This window comes from Apium graveolens, chromosome 6 (assembly GCF_009905375.1).
Source record: "Apium graveolens cultivar Ventura chromosome 6, ASM990537v1, whole genome shotgun sequence".
NCBI lineage: Eukaryota > Viridiplantae > Streptophyta > Magnoliopsida > Apiales > Apiaceae > Apium > Apium graveolens.
In genome coordinates, this window is record NC_133652.1 from 273,835,844 (window position 1) to 273,854,569 (window position 18,726).

Below are 18,726 nucleotides of genomic sequence, written 5' to 3' on the forward strand. Positions count from 1 at the left end.
TTTAAAAACTGCTTTTCGGAAAATTGTTTTTGGCTTAAAAGTTGATGTTAGAGAAAGCAAGTCCCCTATACTTTTGGAAAAAACTGTTTTTCAGTGTTGCGGGAAGCAGACGCTGATTTCACCATTAAACTTTATCAAAAACATCATTATTTTTAATTTTTTACATCAAAACATATACGTATCAAAAAAATTAGCAAACAGTCATCTGATTTTTACAACACTTTTTCCGCAACAATTTTTAACAGTAATTCCAAACAGAGCTTATTATTTGATAGGAGTAGAACATTACTTTATCGAGATTTAACTCATTTTAAGTGTATTTAGAAGCTAGAACCAGAAGAAGTATCCCAGTTTAGGTATAGGGCCAGGAGGTCGAATTGGAACTCTTGGTATAGAGAGGCAGCAGAGGTCGAGTGGAACTCTTCAACCATGATGGCTCCATATTTTCTGCAGGTAAAACACTGTTCATGGACAATTAAATATAGGCAAAACCTAGTGACATAGGGCAATGTTTAACCATCTTATACTGTCTCCACCAATTTCAATTATTATTAAACAAATGCATGGTAAACTTAGTTTCTAATAATATCTGACCAATTCCTTGAGTTTCCTCCCGATATTTCCCTTTGTTTTTACAAACTTGGTCCTACCTTGTTAGCTAAGTTTGCATTTGACACTTTCTTGGTTTTGAGATGCATTAACCTTTCTGTATCCACAATCAGTTGTCCGAAAGTCTCCTGGATATAAATATTAGGCTTTGACAGCAGCTTCTTCTGTAAACAAGTTGAGAATAAATATTATATAATTTGAAAATTGTAACTTGGATTATGACTGCAGGCCATATTTTTTTTCTTCTACCTAATGCTTGTTTAAGCAATTTCTACTAATCTTGCATACTTTTGTGAACAAAGTTGTTGAGGGTCACGGAGAGTAACTAAATCATCTACATTACTGCGTAGTTATATCTGAGTAAAGGGATCATCGACTGGTTCAGTTTGATTATGAATTATACAATTAAAGGTTTGATCACATTATACATTATTTTTTATCACCGATACATGATTTGGAAGCAGAAATACAACTATCTTTAGTAAAATAATTTTTTCCTTCCCTGTACTGTACCCTTAGTAATCTGAGTAACCTAGCTCATAATGATCATTAGAACAGACTTGATGCATCATTATGATTTAATATTCGAAAGCAATAACATTATTTAAACTTTCAAAGACATCGTTCATTACAAGCTGCAATAGGTACATAAATTTCGTCACTCTGATTCAGAAATGACTTCTAGATCATTGGCAAATGACCTTACATTTGCTGAAATGAAAGGATTAGGTGGCACTGCAGGACTTTCTTGTCTTTCCAACATATGGATGACATGCTTCATTGATGGTCTGTCCACTGGATGCCACCCTATGCACCATAGTCCCACAATTGTCAGCTTTTTTGCTATGTTTAGATCTTCTACTTTCTCTATATCGATTGCTACTTCTCCACCTTCCTCCAAGCGATGAAAAATCCATTCTGGAAAGTACGTTTCGCTAGTGTTTTCCACTGTGTTGTTATTTGCTCCCACTATTTCAAGCAGTAACATTCCAAAGCTATAAACATCTGATTTGGATGACACCTTCCCGAAATTCCTAGAAAATACTTCTGGTGCAATATATCCAATTGTTCCCCTAGCCATAGTCATAGACACGATGCTCTGGTCCTTGGAACACAACTTGGCCAAACCAAAATCAGAAATTTTGGGATTGAAATCTTGATCCAGCAAGATATTATGAGGTTTTATATCAAAATGGAGGATTTGCTAAGCACATCTTGGTGAAGATATTCAATCCCTTTAGCTACGCCTAGAGCGATTTCTTGCATCCTTTCCCAACCAATGAAATTGCTCTGGTGATCTTTACCGGAGTATGTGAACTTCTCTAGGGAATTATTCGGTTGGAACTCATAAATAAGAGCTCGATTGCAGCCATCAGCACAGTACCCTACCAAGCGAACGACATTTACGTGATAGATGCTCCCTAGAGTGCCCACTTCATTGATAAACTCTTCCCCGCTAGATTTTGGTTTGATATTAAGGACCTAAACTGCAACAATGATATCCTTGGTGATTTTACCTTTGTAGACTGATCCATAACCTCCTTGTCCTAATTTATCACTGAAGTGACAAGTGATTTTTTTTATCTCGGCATAGGAGTATCGTGTCGGTTTCATAGCTTTGTAATCCGTCAGAAACGTTTCAATTTTCAATTCATCATATTTCTTCTGTTTATATGACCTGACCATATAGTAGAGTAAAACTACGATTATAAGCACAGTAAGAATTGCACCTGGAATGATACCTGCGATGGGTTCAATTGAACCATGATCTGCAAAATATTAGAGCAGCATAGATTAATAACATTGGTCAGTTCATAATATAAAAGTAGGTTAGGAATATTATGATTGCAAAAGTTTATAACATTATTGATGTTGTATAGGATCCAATTGGAGTTGTAATGAACCTACCTCTAGGAGCGAGGTTTTCTTCCATCAGGGAACGATGGTAAGCTTTTGGAGATAATTCTTAAGATGGGCTAGGTTCCTTTTTGTGAGGTTCCCACTGCTGCGCCTATGAGTGTGGTTCGCGAGTTCTATGCGAATGCCAAGGCCGAGAAGAATGGCTTCACTGTGGTGCGAGGGAGGACGGTGGAGTATAGTGCGGAGGATATCAGGACTGTGATTGAGCAGCCCGCGCAGGATACCTGGAATGATAAGACTCCAGGGGACTTTGATATGGATCTCATTGTTGCTACTCTGTGCCGGCCCGACACTCACTGAAAGATCAAGAGGGGCACAGCACGTAGCCGAGTATTCTACGTTCCCGGCATCAGGCATGAACAGGTTTTCCCGTGCATGGAACGCTTTTATATGTGCTAATCTCATGCCATCTTCGCATGCGCATGAGGTTACTGTGGAGCGTGCACGGCTGTTAAATCCTACTGGAATTAGAATATAAAATCCTACGCAAGCAAAGCTTCAAGGTGCTTTTCAACCTTTTTACCACTATAGCATGCATAGGCTATAGGGTAGTAAACTTTCAGGTTTTGAGCATGCCAAGTTCGAGGAACTTCTTCTCCTTCCATGGTCTCCAGTTTATAAGTTCCTCTCCCTTAAATGCTCCTAACCTTATATGGCCCTTCCCAATTTGGGGCGAGCTTTCCTTTCTGCCCTACTCTAGAGGCTTCCACTTTTCTAAGGACCAAATCTCCTTTCCTGAAAAATCTTTCCTTAACCCTTAGGTTGTAGTAGAACGAAGCTTTTTTCTGATATTCCACTACTTACTTAAGCTTTGTAGAATAAATTACAAAAGCAAATATTTACTAACTGAGGCTCATAAACAATGTAGGCATGCGCAACACATAAATGAAATAAGACGGATACTGAAAGGTAAGTATTGCAGTTTTTGATTTATTTTTCACTCTATATAGAACATCAGTACTTGCGCTGACTTTGTATCTCTGTTGCCTAACAGATGTCAATACCCGCAAAATTATTGGTAAGATACCTTCTTCTTTTTTTCTTTTTGCTGATCTTCCTTGTCTAAATCAAAGTTGTAGGAATTACACGTAGGGTGTGTTTCGTTCAGCTCATTCTGTAAAAGTTAAGTATTCATCTCCCAGAAGAAGTGTCTATTTCTGGGATATGAGTACTTACTTTTTCAGAATGAACTAAATCAAACACCATCTGGTGGTATCTGCCTACAATATTCAAATTAGGAACCACTGATCACAGATGATTTCAGTTACTTAAGGACGGAACCCGGAAAAATAATGGGGTGAGCATAAATTTTGAGCAGAATTTATGTGCAGAAAAGCCAAAAAATATATTAGATTTATAGATATATTTGGCGGAAGCATCAAAATTTATTAATTTATGAGGGACCAAAAGCACTTTATAATTAATATATATACAAAAACTTGAAAGATAATAAGGTCTGTGGGGAGGTTTTGTGGAAAACGACAAAGAGATTTGCATCGGATCTATGCTAGAACTAAGAAAATTGAAATTTTGAATTGTCTAAGAAACTATCTGGCAACAAATTTACAAATGTATCTATCTAAGACAGTGATCTACGAAAGTTTTAAGGCAATACAAACTCAAAGTTGTTCTTGTTGCTAACTTATATCTGGCTCATCTGTTTTCTTTCTTTGAAAAAAATTTGGAAAACTGCAGGAATATTCTTTGCTGCAAGATTTTCCATAGGGATACCATTCTTGTTAGCTTTGTTGGCTTATAGAGCTCGGAAAAGGCATTTATCAATGTATGACACCATTGAGGATTTTCTTCAAGCTAAAAACGACTTAATGCCTATAAGGTATGCTTACTCCGATGTTAAGAGGATTACCAATAATTTCAGAGATAAGTGGGTGAAGGAGGTTTTGGCACTGTCTATAAAGGAAAGCTTCGTAGTGGTCTTTTCGTAGCAGTTAAGATGTTGGGGAAGTCTAAGGCTACTGGGCAAGAATTCATTAATGAAGTTGCTACAAGTGGAAGGATGCATCATGTTAATGTGGTACAACTGATTGGTTTTTGTTTTGAAGGCCCAAAACGTGCTCTAATTTATGAGTTCAACCGAATGGATCCTTAGAGAAATACATTTTCCATAAAGAAGAAGCAGAAGAAGAAATTGTTTCCTTGAGTTGGGAAAAGATATATGAAATTTCCTGTAAGGTAGCAGGTGGAATTGACTATTTACATCGAGGTTGTGACATGCAAATTTTGCATTTTGACATCAAGCCTCACAATATACTTCTTGATAAGAATTTCAATCCAATCATTTCTGATTTCGGACTTGCAAAATTATATGCCACCGATGATAGCATTGTAACGCTCACTGCAGCAAGAGGAACAATGGGCTACATGGCTCCGGAGATATTCTACAAAAATATTGGTGGAATTTCATACAAAGCAGATGTTTATAGTTTTGGAATGTTGCTGATGGAAATGGCTGGAAGAAGGAAAAACTTGAATCCTTTTGTGGATCATATTAGTCAAATTTATTTTCCATCATGGGTACACGACCAATTCAATGAAGGAAAAGAGCTTGAGATGGAAGACGTTACTGAGGAAGAAAGGAAGATGGTGAAGAAGATGATACTAGTGGCGTTATGGTGTATACAAATGAAGCCAAGTGAGCGTCCTTCAATGAACAAAGTTATTGAAATGCTAGAAGGAGATATTGAAGAATTGGTAATGCCACCTAAGCCTTTTCTTTACCCACAAGATACAGCAGAGACAAACAACTGAACTGATATTTCCTTCAGTATACTTCAAGCTGAGGAATGAATGTTTTATGAAGTCATTTTTGTAAATTACTCGATACAGTATCTTTTTATATATATACTACAACTAAAACTGCCATTAAGAGCATGTCGATCTTGAATTCAATAATGTATTAGAACAGCATCTGTCTGTTTATTTGTGATTTTTAATTCAGAGTCGTTGCAGTATGAATAGATTGCAAATGAAGTGAATTCTTGGCCTAAGAAGCAAAGTTGCTCCATTTTTTGTACTGAGTTCCCCTTGTAGCTTTGTTTATATCATTACCAGCATCTGCCAATTTCCAAACGATTTTATCTAATTCATTTTTTGGGGTTCTACAAATTTGATTCAAAGCCTGATTGAGAATGTCTGCATCTCATAAATAATCTGAACCTCCATGTATACACACGAGTCCCATAAAAAAAACACGTCATGTTTTATTTGGCATCGATGAAAACTGGCAGGACAATGGACATATATAGCATGTAAAATTCACTTCGAGTCTCACTCTTGTATGCAATACGTTTACAAAGTAGCTGATGTTTTTTAGCAAAAAGAAAAAAGAAAAAAAAAAGTTAAGCCGAGGCCGCTCAATCTTTGAAAGACTTTGTTCACTTCGTTGTTACATAAAAAGACAATTACATTGTAGGCCGGCTTGCACTGCTTGTACTTGTGTTGCATTGTTTTTATTGTCTTTGCATTGTTTCATAGCACTGATCTCATAATATATCCACTCTGTATTTTTACTAAATTTATTATTTGATATTACTTGAAAATAATAATATTATGCTTGCTAACTGGGGAAGTCAATGATGATGTATAAATATGAGTAGGATCATCCATAAAGCATAGAAAACACAATTCTAGTGTTTTGATAGATATAGACATACTTATTCAAAAATGAAGATACAGATGGTCATTTTCTTGACATTCTTGGTGACAATTTTCATTGTATTTCCTCATGCCCATTCAAGCCTCAACAGCAGTGGTGACTTAAACTGGTGGTGCAACCAAACACCAAATCCTAACCCATGCAACTATCACATGAGCCACATTCCGGAACTGGCCAGTGCTACAAACATTTCAAGACAGCAGTTCTTGAATATGGCAGAACAAACAGCCTTGAACGCGGTCATATCTGAATTAAGATATATAAAATCACTCGAGCCAAGAGTTATTAATGTTGGTGAAAGAGCTGCGTGGTCTGATTGTTTACTCTTTTATAATTTCACAATCAACTCACTGCGAGATACTCTTGATGTAACCGCAAACAGGACAGCTGCTGACATCCAAATATGGCTCACTGCTGCATCAACAAGCATCCTTACATGTCAAGACGGCTTTTCTGATGTAAATGTGACCACCAACATATATCCACTTGTAATCTCCAACAATGTCACACAGCTGATAAAAAACTGTTTATCATTGAATATGGTGTTCTTTAATCAAGAAAAAGAACATATGCAGAAGGGGGTTCGTAAATCCTTTCCAGAAAACAATAGTCTTTTCGAGAAAGCAGACTGTGTGGTGGCTCAAGATGGCTCTGGACAATACAAAACAATTACAGAAGCTCTAGAAGCATCAAAAAATCGAAAAGATGTCAGTCAAAGATATGTCATCCAAGTGAAGCAGGGGACTTACGCAGAATATCCTGTTGTTACGGCTGATATGAAGAATATTGTGCTAGTTGGTGATGATATAGATAACACCATTCTTACTGGGAACCAAAGAATTGGTGACAAACGTACCCTGAAAGATACTGCAACTTTTCGTAAGATATTCTGCCTCTCTTAATAATACTATTCTTTTCATCCCATTTAAACTGTTTTGTTCGATTTTTTTTAGTCAAATTGACCAAATTTTGACTAATTTTTAGAATTAATCCCTTCGTCCCTTTTGTTTTGAGTTTTTACGCAATTTTAAGGTGGGTATAAAACATAGCTCTCTGCTGTTATTTTTAAAATTTCTGTTTCTAAATAAAAATTGAATTTTTATACACACCGCACACATTTATGTAGTATCAAAATATTCCAATTTGCTCTAAATAATTCTATCTGTAAAAACCAGAGGTCTACGGGGATGGATTTATAGCGAAAGACATTACATTTGAGAACACTGCCGGTGTTAATGCTGGACAAGCTGTAGCCTTGTATTCACAAGCTGATCGGTCCGCTTTTTACCTTTGTGGTTTCAGAGGTTTCCAAGATACTCTCTTGGCAGCCATGAATCGACAATTTTACAGAGAATGTAAAATATACGGAACTGTGGACTACATATTTGGAAATGCTGCTGCCGTTTTTCAAAAGAGCACCATATTTGCAAGTAAGCCACATGGAGGACTAGTAGTCACAGCTCAAGCTCGGACTGACCCAGAGCATGCCTCAGGGACTGTGATTCAGAACTGCTCAATTGTTGCTGGACCCGATCTTTCATCAGGGGCGGGTGTAGCATACTTAGGACGTCCTTGGAGAGATTATTCAACTGTTATCGTGATGCAGAGCTTTCTTGACAGCATTGTACATCCTGAGGGGTGGTTGGAATGGCCAGGAGCAAGTTCGAGTAGAGATTCAACTGTATTCTATGCAGAGTTTGACAACAATGGACCAGGCTCAGCAACTGACGGGAGAGTTGAATGGCCCGGTTACCATATTATAACAGACTCATCTGATGTTGAGCAATATAGTGTTGCAAACTTCATCGATGGTGAATCCTGGCTACCAGACACCGGTGTGCCATTTGATTCCGGTATTTAGACAGGACTAGTATACTAAAAAACAGATTTTTTGTTCCTATACAAATTTTGATTCAGAGATGCTAGTCATACATAAAGGCTATTTTCAGACAAACTGTTAGAGAAAGACCCCAAACGGAACTTATCTAACACGTACATAACGGATCTTATCTAACATGTATATTTTATAATTAATGATGAAATTTGTCATTCTTAATGTTCCAAAACTATCACAACCAGAAAAAACAAGTGCCTGACAACCATATAAGATACATTGATCTTCCCTGTAATTTAAGAAAGCAAATTGATATTTACAAAAACAATTGCATTGCCACACGGTTTACACCAAAAGGGAAGAATGCAACATAGAATCAAACAGTGTGCACAAACCGTTGTTTGAAAGTATATCTATTTTTTTGTTTGTTGTCTAAATTATGTTCTAATTCAATCTCTTACTAAATATAAATACAATAAGCTAGTTAACTCCGTAACGCCAAAACTGCCCTTACGGAGTTAACATCAGTTGACGAAAGCATGCATTTTGCAAATTTATTTAAACTCTAGCATGCATCTTGCTAGATACGGAATTATGAGTATACTATAATATTATATACAGTGAAAATTCGGGTACACATAGTGCAAAATACTCTAAATACTCTTAAAGAAGTTTGATTGAAAGAATATAGTATCTGATGCACCTCTTAATTAATCGTCGACGTTGTACCCATTGGTATATATACAACTGTGATGTCATATGCCATCATGGAGTAGCCGCTTTGCGCAAAACATGTAAGTTCATGCCAGAACAACCTTGCATGCTCAAACAAAAAACCCCTCAAAGGTCCCAAATATTCCTCCTCTTCCACCGGGATACCCATCCGCTTTTTATCTTCAAAATTCTCGTAGATGGGGATAATCATATACACAATCAAAGTAGGATCTGGAATCCCGGTAACAGCTTGCAGTTCCCGAAATAACCAATCCTCTATATCATCCGTTATTTCCAATGGGGTCTCAAGAGGCACTGCTTGCAACTGCTCATCATATATGCTTTTACGCCATCGTTTAATCCTTTCTTTTATTATCTCAGGAGCCACAGTTCTTGCATCTCCAAACCATCTAGCTCTACGCGGTTGCTCTTGGTTTCTTCTCCTTACAGAATTCACACCATATGATCTTGCTAAATTAACACCATAGGACCAGGTTAAATTAACAGGATCATATGGAGTAGTGTTGCTATATTCATTAATTACTACATCTAGAGGCGGCAATCTGTGTATTAGAATATTAACGTCAGATCCTGAAAAGGTTCTTCGTCTAACATCTTCAGATTTTAGATTGACGAGTTCCTTAACACCGTGTTTACTGAAATCACAAGTAGACCATGAGTCAAATTTTAATTTACAGAGGGGGCACTTTCGATTTATATTGCTCCACTTATGTATGCAGTCGACACAATAAGCATGCATGCACTGTGTAATTACGGCTGCTTTTTCATGGTCAATGCGATTTAAGCAGATTGCACATGGATTTCTTTCAATCGCCTCTGCAAGATGCTTGAATGAAACCTTTTTGCGTACTGAACTCTTCTGTAATTTTGTGCGTGTAGACAGGGGTGATAAAGAGAAAGAAACGCGTGAACTGCTGCGTTTCATCGTCAGGGTTAAGCTATCAACTATACCTCAGCCCTCCGACTAAATTTGTATGTATTTATACAGGAAGAATAATTTCTAATCTGATTATTAGTAGGACTATTACCTAGGTTGGATTCGGAAACCTAACCGAGGCATCCCCACCCCCACCCCCACCCCCATCCCTATCCCTAATAAGTCCCTAAAAATATTTTCATATTCTGTTTACCTTCGAAAAATTTCCTACATCCCAATCCTCGACCCCAATTCTAATTTCTTATTTATTAATTATTTCTCCCACCTCTTTTCACAACTTTAACCACTATTTAATATTTTATTATTTCCTACTCCAAATCTACCCTTAAACTTGTATAAAATATAAACTTGTATAAAATATAAAATGGGGAATGAAAAATAAGTCCCCAAATATGGGGACTCCTTGTCCCTAAAATTTTCTCTAAAATGGGAACAGAATGTAAAATGATATTTGAACTAAATTTCATAAATTTCCTAAATTATAGGGATTGGGAATAGATGGGGAATGAGATGTGAATGCTCTAAGATGTCGTCAAATTGTTTATACATAGTAAATTTTATTTTAAAATTTGTAAGAGTAATATTATTATCAACGCAAGTAATTAGATATTCAAGTTCTGTGAATAAAGTGACGTTTGGGACAAGTTTAACGTTAATATCACTACAATGTCTTGAATTTTGACAATCCAAAATTTATGTTAATTAATTAGTTCTTTATTCATCCAAAATACAAATTTTCAGAAATATTGATTAAAATATGAAAAATCTGATCACATGCTCCACTCCACCTAGGCTTGTTAATGGATCGAAAATCCGATCCCAATCGATCCGATCCGAGTCTTAACAGGTGTCTATAAATTGTATAAAAATAAAATCGATCCGATAATAATCCGATCCGCTAAGGATCCTATCCATTAAGAAGTGGATATGAATTTTACTCATCCGATCCGATAAAGGTACCCGATCCGAACTACTTAAATTATATATTTATAGATTATAAATATATGAATTATATTCAACTATAATAAATTATTATAATTTACTTTTATATGTATCAATATTCTTATTTTTAAAGTTATTTTATTGTACTTTCTTACGAACTAGTACTCTATCATATTATTATTTTTTGTGCACGCCATATGTCATCATATTCTTATGAGTGAATTATGTATGTCGATAATTATTTTCATACATAGCATTTTATTCGTAATTCACAAAATTTATTATTTTAATTTATGAAATTGACATATAAAATTAATTTTCATATTTTTTCAAATAAAATTATTATATTCTTATTATATATTTCATAATTATTTTAAATTCAAAAAGTTTCATATATTTCCAAAAAAAATTAATTTCACAACATTTATGGGTATAACACAGTTTTGTGTACTTAGTTTTATTTTATTATTGAATTGTGTTAAATTAATTTTTTTTCATATCGAAAATTTAATTCTTGGATTATGTTATTAAAAATCCGAAAACGATATGATACAAATCCGATCCAACAAATTTAATTGGATATGAATTTAGTCAAATCTGATCTAAATCTGACCCGTGGGCAAGTCTAATTCCACCAAACGATACTCCTCAGTCCTCGACCTCAGTAAGTGTATTGACTTGACATATCACAAAGATACCAAAATATGACAACATGGTATAAGTTAATGAAACAAAGGACTGATATCACGGTTTATCACAAGGATTAATAACAATATTATGAAAATTCTTTACTCTGTCCGTGCATAACATCAACAATATCTCTATAATCAATTCATAATAGAAAGCGGAGTTACTCGCCTCAAAAAACTTTCACGTTTTACGGAGTTCGAGCTACTGCCAAGTAAGACCTTTTTTCCTTTCCTAGTTTGAATGCATCCGCTCTCCAAATCTACAATACAAAACGAACCCTAATTAGAAACCTTATCAAATTCCTGACGTTTCTCAGAGCGCCTCACTTTCTACCCTAATCGCGATGCACACTTATCTTATGTACATATATTACACATAACATATAATAGGTTACACCTTTATACGCTTTGTATCATCAATTAACTCGATACTTTACACATAGCAAGTAATCACATATTCACATAATCCGATACCAAATCTCATTAAATCATATGAACTATATTCCTTATACAAATCTATTTACTTTCTTCTCCAAAATCGGGTATGACATATTCGTATCCACGCCTACCTTTATCATATCAATGCACTACGCCATAAGTGGGCTACTGTAATACAGGTGTTACAAGCGGTTACATTAGCAAAGAAATTCGTGTCCTATTGTAACACCTCTCAATTAGTGTTACAACAGCTATAAATCTAGTGTTGCAGGGAAATGCCGGTGTTGCACGACATGTAACACCAACACCTGGTGTTACATTAGATACTTTTTTAAATTTTAAAATATTTAAGTGAAAATATTATCAATAATTAGTATTAAAATTATATTTTAATTTATTAGTGAATGAAAAATGTAATATTTAATATAATATAATTTATAAAAATAAATTGTACATAAATCAAAAGTTTCTTTATTTATTTTTTATTTAATAAATAATATTTTATTAATTAAAATTAAAAAATAAAATATAACAATATAAAATAATACACAATTTACTAGGTGAATTATAAGGCAACAATTTCTCCCCCTCTAAATGAATTATTGGACAAACAAAAGTCACTCAGACAAACACTCTCTCGCATCGACTCTCTCATTTCTTTCTCGAGGATGAATCAAAAACGAAATTTAAGATTCGATGAATATAAACACATGTTTATGGATGAAATTGAAGATTTGTAAATATACACACATGTTTGTTGATGTATTTTAAAGGTAGTTACTAATTTTTCAATTTAAATGACATTGCAAGATTTGAGAGCTTCAAATTGGGGTTTTAGTTCTTTTGCTTGGATTATTGGTAAATATTTACTTCTCTACTCTAATTTAAACATAAAGACATATTTTATTTGATTAACATATATTTTATTATGAATTTTTAGTTGATTAGGGTTTTTAGAGAAGTGATGGCGTTTGGGTGACGACGTGACAAGTTTAAGGGTTCTTCTCTTTTATACAATGACTGGGCTGTTGTGGAAGATTATTTGTACTAGAAACAGTACAAGTACCTTCGCCTAGATGGACATACATCAGGGTAGGGGTGTGCACGGTTCGGTTCGGTTCGGTTTTTACTGAAAACCGTTATCGAACCGTGTACATCGGTTCGGTTCGGTTTCTATGCATTAACCGTAATCGAACCGTTTGAAATGGTTTTTTCGGTTCGGTTAACCATGTGTCGGTTTCGGTTTTTATTTTTAAAATTAACAGTTTACTAGAATACTAAAAAAAATATTTTATATCTTTCATTTTACCCTATCTTACACATTACATTAACCAATAACATCAAAGTTTTAATGGTAGCCTTACAAATCAATAGCTAATACAGTAAGATAAAAAGCTAAATAGACTTGAAAGTTAAATAGTTTTTTCATTGCTCCCAAAAGTCATGACCAAAATATATCTGCCTCACTGTCTTTCATTCTTCAATAATAACTTGATGCAAATACTTGGGACCTTTTGAGAATTCATCTGCAAAATAAAAAAAAGATAAACTTTAATTTTCTTTATACAATTTTTAACTTAATAATTCATACTCTTTGTTTTAATAATGATTGCAGGAGCTAATATGCAACATGATTTAATTTTTTATGACGACCATGCAACAATTATGAGATAAAAACCAATGGACGCAGAACATGTTGATGGAACAAAAACTGGATAATTTGTAAAGAGAGATAAAATACGTACCCAATTCAACTTCTTCAAGCTTTTGTCTAATCTCCTCAATAACACCAAGCGGAGTCTCGATGTCAGCTGGTTTAGACCTTAACCAATCCTGGGCACATATTAAAGCTTCAGCAGTTTTCGGGGTCAATGAACTGCTGAATGGATCAATTACTCTGCCACCTGTACTGAATGCAGATTCAGAACCAACTGTCATGATTGACATTGCTAAGACATACTTTGCTATAAAAGAGAGAATCGGAAATTTTATGGAATTTGTTTTCCACCAAAGCAAAACATCAAAGTCATCAGTTGCGCCTCTTTCAACACCATTAGATAGATAAATATCTATCTCTGATTTGTTTTCTTTAGTTTCTTCAGCTTCCAGGTGTTTTTGAAAGTCCATCTCCAAGTCTGCATCGTCTTCATCATCGTTTATTACCATTGGTGTAGTACCAGATGAGCTTGAGGCTGTTTTTTTGTTCTCATATCGGTAGACATGTTCTCCTGCAGTCTCACATAGTCCCTGTAAAGTGCATCAAGTGTAGTTTTAACCTTTTCTTTCATCAAAATTTGTTTCTCTCTATCCTCAGCATATAATTGAGCAAAACAAAACTCCACATACTGCATTTTTTTTCGAGGATCTAAGAGGACAGCAACATAAAGCAAGAAATTAACATTATCAATATTCTCCCAGTATTTATCATACTTTTCATTCATGCGTCTTGCCATGTCACAGCATCTAGGTTCTATACTAGAGCACATTCTCCCAATATTAACATGCATTTTCACAAGCTCGTTAAAAAATAAATTTGAAGTCAGGTATTTTGAACCAGAAATTTTCATAGTGACCTTATAAAATACTTTCAAAAATTCAACAAAGTATTTTGCATTTTCCCAATCATCCAAACCTGGAGAGCCAACTACCGGATCCTTTTTATTTCTCTTCCTAGTGTTGGTGGAAATATCTTCATCGTCACCGCCATAAAAATAATCCCCAAATGCATTATCATCTTCCAACAACCTATAAAATGCTTTTTCATACTTAATTGCAGTCTCCAACATAAGATATGTGGAGTTCCACCTGGTCTCCACATCTAGTGATACCTTTTTATCACATTTAATCTTTTCTTTCTCCACACATTCTTCAAATTTCAGAAGACGAGATGGTGACGAGCGAACATACCTGATTGCTTTGCGAATTCTTACAACCGAATTATGCTGATCTTCTAATCCATCTTTCACAACGAGATTGATTATATGTGCGTAACATCTCAAATGCATGTACCCACAATCTAAAATAGCATCAGGCCCTTTAAATTGTTTTTTCAAATATCTTATAGCGCCATCGTTAGAAGAAGCATTATCAACTGTAATAGTAAAAACCTTATCAATTCCCCACTTTACTAGGCAAGCATAAACCAATTTTCCAATTGTTTCCCCTTTGTGATTTGAAATTTGACAGAAGTTCAAAATTTTCTTTACTAATTTCCAATTGTTATCAACCCAATGTGCTGTGAGGCACATGTAGTTAATATTTTGGACAGAAGTCCATGTGTCAGTTGTAAGAGACACACGCTGACCTTTCAAAAGATTTCTAATGACTTTTGCTTCCTCTGCATAAATTTTTAAACAGTCTCTAGCCACAGTCCACCGCGTAGGGAGTTTAAATCTCGGATTTAAGTCCCATGTATATTCAATAAACCCTTCATCTTCAATAATGCTAAATGGTCTATTATCTTTGATACACATTCTAGCTAAAGATTTTCGACATCTCTCCTGACTAAACTCATGAACCTCTAAGACATTCCCACCTTCAGACTTACAAGTCGGAAAACACTCTAAGGTCTTCTGTTTCTTGTTACCAAGTTTTCCCTTGTACACGGGAGATGTCCTACAAGTATTTTTTAAATGATTTCCCAAAGCACTTGTCCCATTTTTCTTAACATGACACCTAATTAATTTCTTGCAATACGGACAATTAGTTTCAGTCATATTCTCCACGTACGTAAAATGATTCCAAACCCAAGATTTTCTACCATTATTTTCAGGATTGTTTACCTCAGGAGTGGCTTGTTCAGTAGTTTGGGGTCGCTTGGCTGACGAATTAACTTGTTCAGTACTGTCCTTATCAGTAGCAACATCATCGCGAATAAGAGTGTTAAGTGTTTGTTTTTCTCCTGTATCCATCTGATCTGATATACAAAAACAGAGAAATAATCAAAAATCATTCTTTTTCTCAATCTTTGGATTGCCAAATTTATTCTCATCAACAATATAAACGCATAATGCAGAGATGTGAATATGAAATACATAAATCTACAAGAATTGGTTCAACCTAATTAAGTACCCATCATCATTCCAAAAGAGAGTAAAAGTTACACAATTATAAACTAATAAATCCATATAATAACCCAACACATACCAAAACAGAGTAAAAGGGATCTCCAGAATCAAGCATAACTTCACACACAACATACAGATTACAGAGTGTGCTCCAATTGACAAGGGGATTTTGGGGGGCTTGGTAACGAAAGAATGAATATACACACAACATATATACATATCATTTACCCCACACACAAACACATATATAAACCCTAGCCTGCGTCGATTTGCACCAAGTGGCGGAATAAGAGTATAAGTGGCGGAGTAATCGTCGATTTTCTTGAATTGTGAATATGAAGTTTTGATTAATAAGAAATTTGGAGATTGAGATTGGTTTTGGAGATTGAGAGTTGAGACTAGGAAAGAAAGAGGCGTGAGGAATTAGGGATTTAGGTTATATCATATATGTTATAAGTTTACACGTATAAAATTATGTATAAAATTAATATATTAAAATTTTTAAAATATATATAATTTCGATTCGGTTTCTCGGTGCGGTTTTAGGGTCGATACCGAAACCGTAACCGAACCGAGGTGTCGGTTCGGTTCAGTTACGGTTTTTTTACGGTTTCTTCGGTTACGATTTTTTTCGGCTCGGTTTCGGTTTTTCGGTTTTTGTTTGCACACCCCTACATCAGGGGGTGATCGAGGAGCTCTAATTGATCAGTACAATAAACGTGATTCTCCTTATGTCATATTTTTACTCAGGTAACACAGGAAATGCTTCTTATCTGGTTGTGGGTATCTTTACTCTGTTATAATGCACATCAATATGTAGAGTTAATTGCTGCAGATGCATTTATTTTCCTAATAAAAATCACAATCTCTAGGCTGCTTGTATTTCCTGTATTAATTAAAGTGCCCACTTGCGGTGACTCGCTACTATTAGGAACAGTAGCCGCATCTATTTATGAGTCTGCCTCTGGGCATTGTTCTAGTATTTGTCAATAAATTCTTGTAGAAATTCACATTTAGTGTATTGTTTAAAAACCTGTTGAATCCATAAGCTTCTTGTTGGAGAAAATACAATAAAAGTTGGAAAATAATCTGAAACCCCTGATTATCTGACTCTATTGGTATCATTTCCAACACCACGTGCAGAAACTGAATTTGACAAGGGGCTTCCTTTGTCACAAAAGCTGTAAAAGAAGCTTATGGTGACATGATTGACTCTTTTGTTCCTCCAAATGAGGGTTTTTATCTCACACTTGAACTAAATTTATCAAAACTTCCTCAAGATAAAGGTTCAAGTAGTTCTTTTACGATCTTATTATGGTTGTGACTTTTAGTCTATAATCAAACTCAAACATTTTTTTTCATTTCTTGTTTATTTTAAATAGAGTAAAGAAATGATAACTTGGTGAAAATTGCAGCTGTGAGGGATTTGGTACTCGGTGCTCCTTTAAGAATGATTCTAAAGCGTCTTGCCTCCAGGAATCTTGACCTAGACAAAGATATGCTCATTGCACTTGTTCATTGGCATTTTTATGATCTATTTGTTCTTTTAGGAAGGTACCTACTTCTCGTTAATAGTTTGCACATCTATCGTGTACTTGTGCCTCTTTACGAGACTTTGCTTATTTTTCTCTTTTAACCACGTTTTAACATACGTGCTGGAGGTGTTTGGTTTAATCTTTAAGCTGCTGATACTGTAATCATTTTGACATAGATTGGAATCCTCAGGTACACGCACACACTACATACATAATGCATTTATCTTACTGGTTAATTAATGTATATACTATAACATAATTGTTCTGAATGCTTATTTTCTGCCACTGTCAGGTTGATTTGCAAGCTCAGGAAAGAGCTCATAGGAATACCAGAAGAGAGAAGTTCTTGTCCTTCGATTTGAAACACCGAGTCCGTTGGTCAATAATTAAGTGTGCACTTGTTTAAATTTGACTGGTGATAGGCATTATTTTGTTTTTATGGATCTTACTGAGTTAATACCTTGTCCTTTTGTTGGTTGAATAATTTTCTGTAAATCATTTATTGAATACTATGTTTAATATCTTCAGTTTGATATATATTGGTTTTTCTAAATAGGTCCAAAGTGTAGAGGAACAAGTAAGAGCAGCAGTTGAGCACAAACTTGGAGTTGCTAATCAGAGCATTACTGCTGGATTCTTTGACAACAACACGAGGTAGGTTGAAATATATAGAATTTTCACTTGTCACTTGTCAGGGAGCACCTGGCTTGTATCTAATAAAAATATCTGATTACGGCGCTAAAGACAAGAAGGGATACCTGGAATCCCTTCTGAGGGAGTCTAAGAAAGAGGAAGCCGCACCAGTTCTACACGACGATGCTGTCAATGATCTAATATTTGCGGGATGATCCAGAGTATCTTTTGCATCAAATTATTGATAAAATGTCACTATTATTGCAGTCTCAGTCTGTAGAATGTAGCCCTACTTTAGGGATATGAAAATAAATTTACCTTCCACAACCCTATGGTCTTATCTTTTGAAGCAGTGGCTACATGCATATATTTACTACTTTCAACACCTAACAATAGATAGAGTGCAACCGTAATTGGCTAATTTTGTAATTAGTATTTACTAAAACTAGAAATTGAGAGTCATATGTTTGTTTTAGTTTTACTCTTAAATCTGTCAACTATTTTCACTGGAATGAATATATTTCACTGAATGTATGTGCTTTTTTTTACTTTCCCTTAGCCAGCAACTTTATATTTCTTTAAAACTTATCGGAATAGTCCTAATGCAATCTAATTTGGTATATTTATTATTATTCTCGTATAATGTGAATCATTTTGTCTGGGCATCAGATTCTTGGAAGCTGCAAATAGGATGGGTGTGAATGCTGTTTG

General features: G+C 35.0%; 5 protein-coding genes across 5 annotated transcripts; 2 read left to right on the forward strand and 3 right to left on the reverse strand.

Annotated features, from left to right (window-relative positions):
• Window positions 1–1,238: 1,238 nt before the first annotated feature.
• On the reverse strand, window positions 1,239–2,934 carry LOC141666057 (rust resistance kinase Lr10-like). Its single transcript, XM_074472040.1, has 3 exons — window positions 2,754–2,934; window positions 2,293–2,378; window positions 1,239–1,813 (listed from the first exon to the last, which is right to left on the reverse strand). Exons 1-3 carry the CDS (start codon window positions 2,932–2,934, stop codon window positions 1,268–1,270), a joined length of 813 nt encoding a protein of 270 aa, XP_074328141.1. The 3' UTR covers window positions 1,239–1,267.
• A 1,827-nt stretch (window positions 2,935–4,761) lies between these two features.
• On the forward strand, window positions 4,762–5,298 carry LOC141666058 (rust resistance kinase Lr10-like). Its single transcript, XM_074472041.1, has one exon. The coding sequence runs from the start codon at window positions 4,762–4,764 to the stop codon at window positions 5,296–5,298; it is 537 nt and encodes a 178-aa protein (XP_074328142.1).
• A 927-nt stretch (window positions 5,299–6,225) lies between these two features.
• Window positions 6,226–8,066, forward strand: LOC141666059 (pectinesterase-like). The gene is made up of 2 exons (XM_074472042.1): window positions 6,226–7,084; window positions 7,381–8,066. The coding sequence occupies exons 1-2, from the start codon at window positions 6,226–6,228 to the stop codon at window positions 8,064–8,066; spliced, it is 1,545 nt and encodes a 514-aa protein (XP_074328143.1).
• A 191-nt stretch (window positions 8,067–8,257) lies between these two features.
• On the reverse strand, window positions 8,258–9,699 carry LOC141666060 (uncharacterized). The gene is made up of 2 exons (XM_074472043.1): window positions 8,769–9,699; window positions 8,258–8,328 (listed from the first exon to the last, which is right to left on the reverse strand). Exons 1-2 carry the CDS (start codon window positions 9,697–9,699, stop codon window positions 8,258–8,260), a joined length of 1,002 nt encoding a protein of 333 aa, XP_074328144.1.
• A 3,554-nt stretch (window positions 9,700–13,253) lies between these two features.
• LOC141666061 (zinc finger BED domain-containing protein RICESLEEPER 2-like) lies at window positions 13,254–13,907 on the reverse strand. The gene is made up of 2 exons (XM_074472044.1): window positions 13,526–13,907; window positions 13,254–13,306 (listed from the first exon to the last, which is right to left on the reverse strand). The coding sequence occupies exons 1-2, from the start codon at window positions 13,905–13,907 to the stop codon at window positions 13,254–13,256; spliced, it is 435 nt and encodes a 144-aa protein (XP_074328145.1).
• Window positions 13,908–18,726: the final 4,819 nt, after the last annotated feature.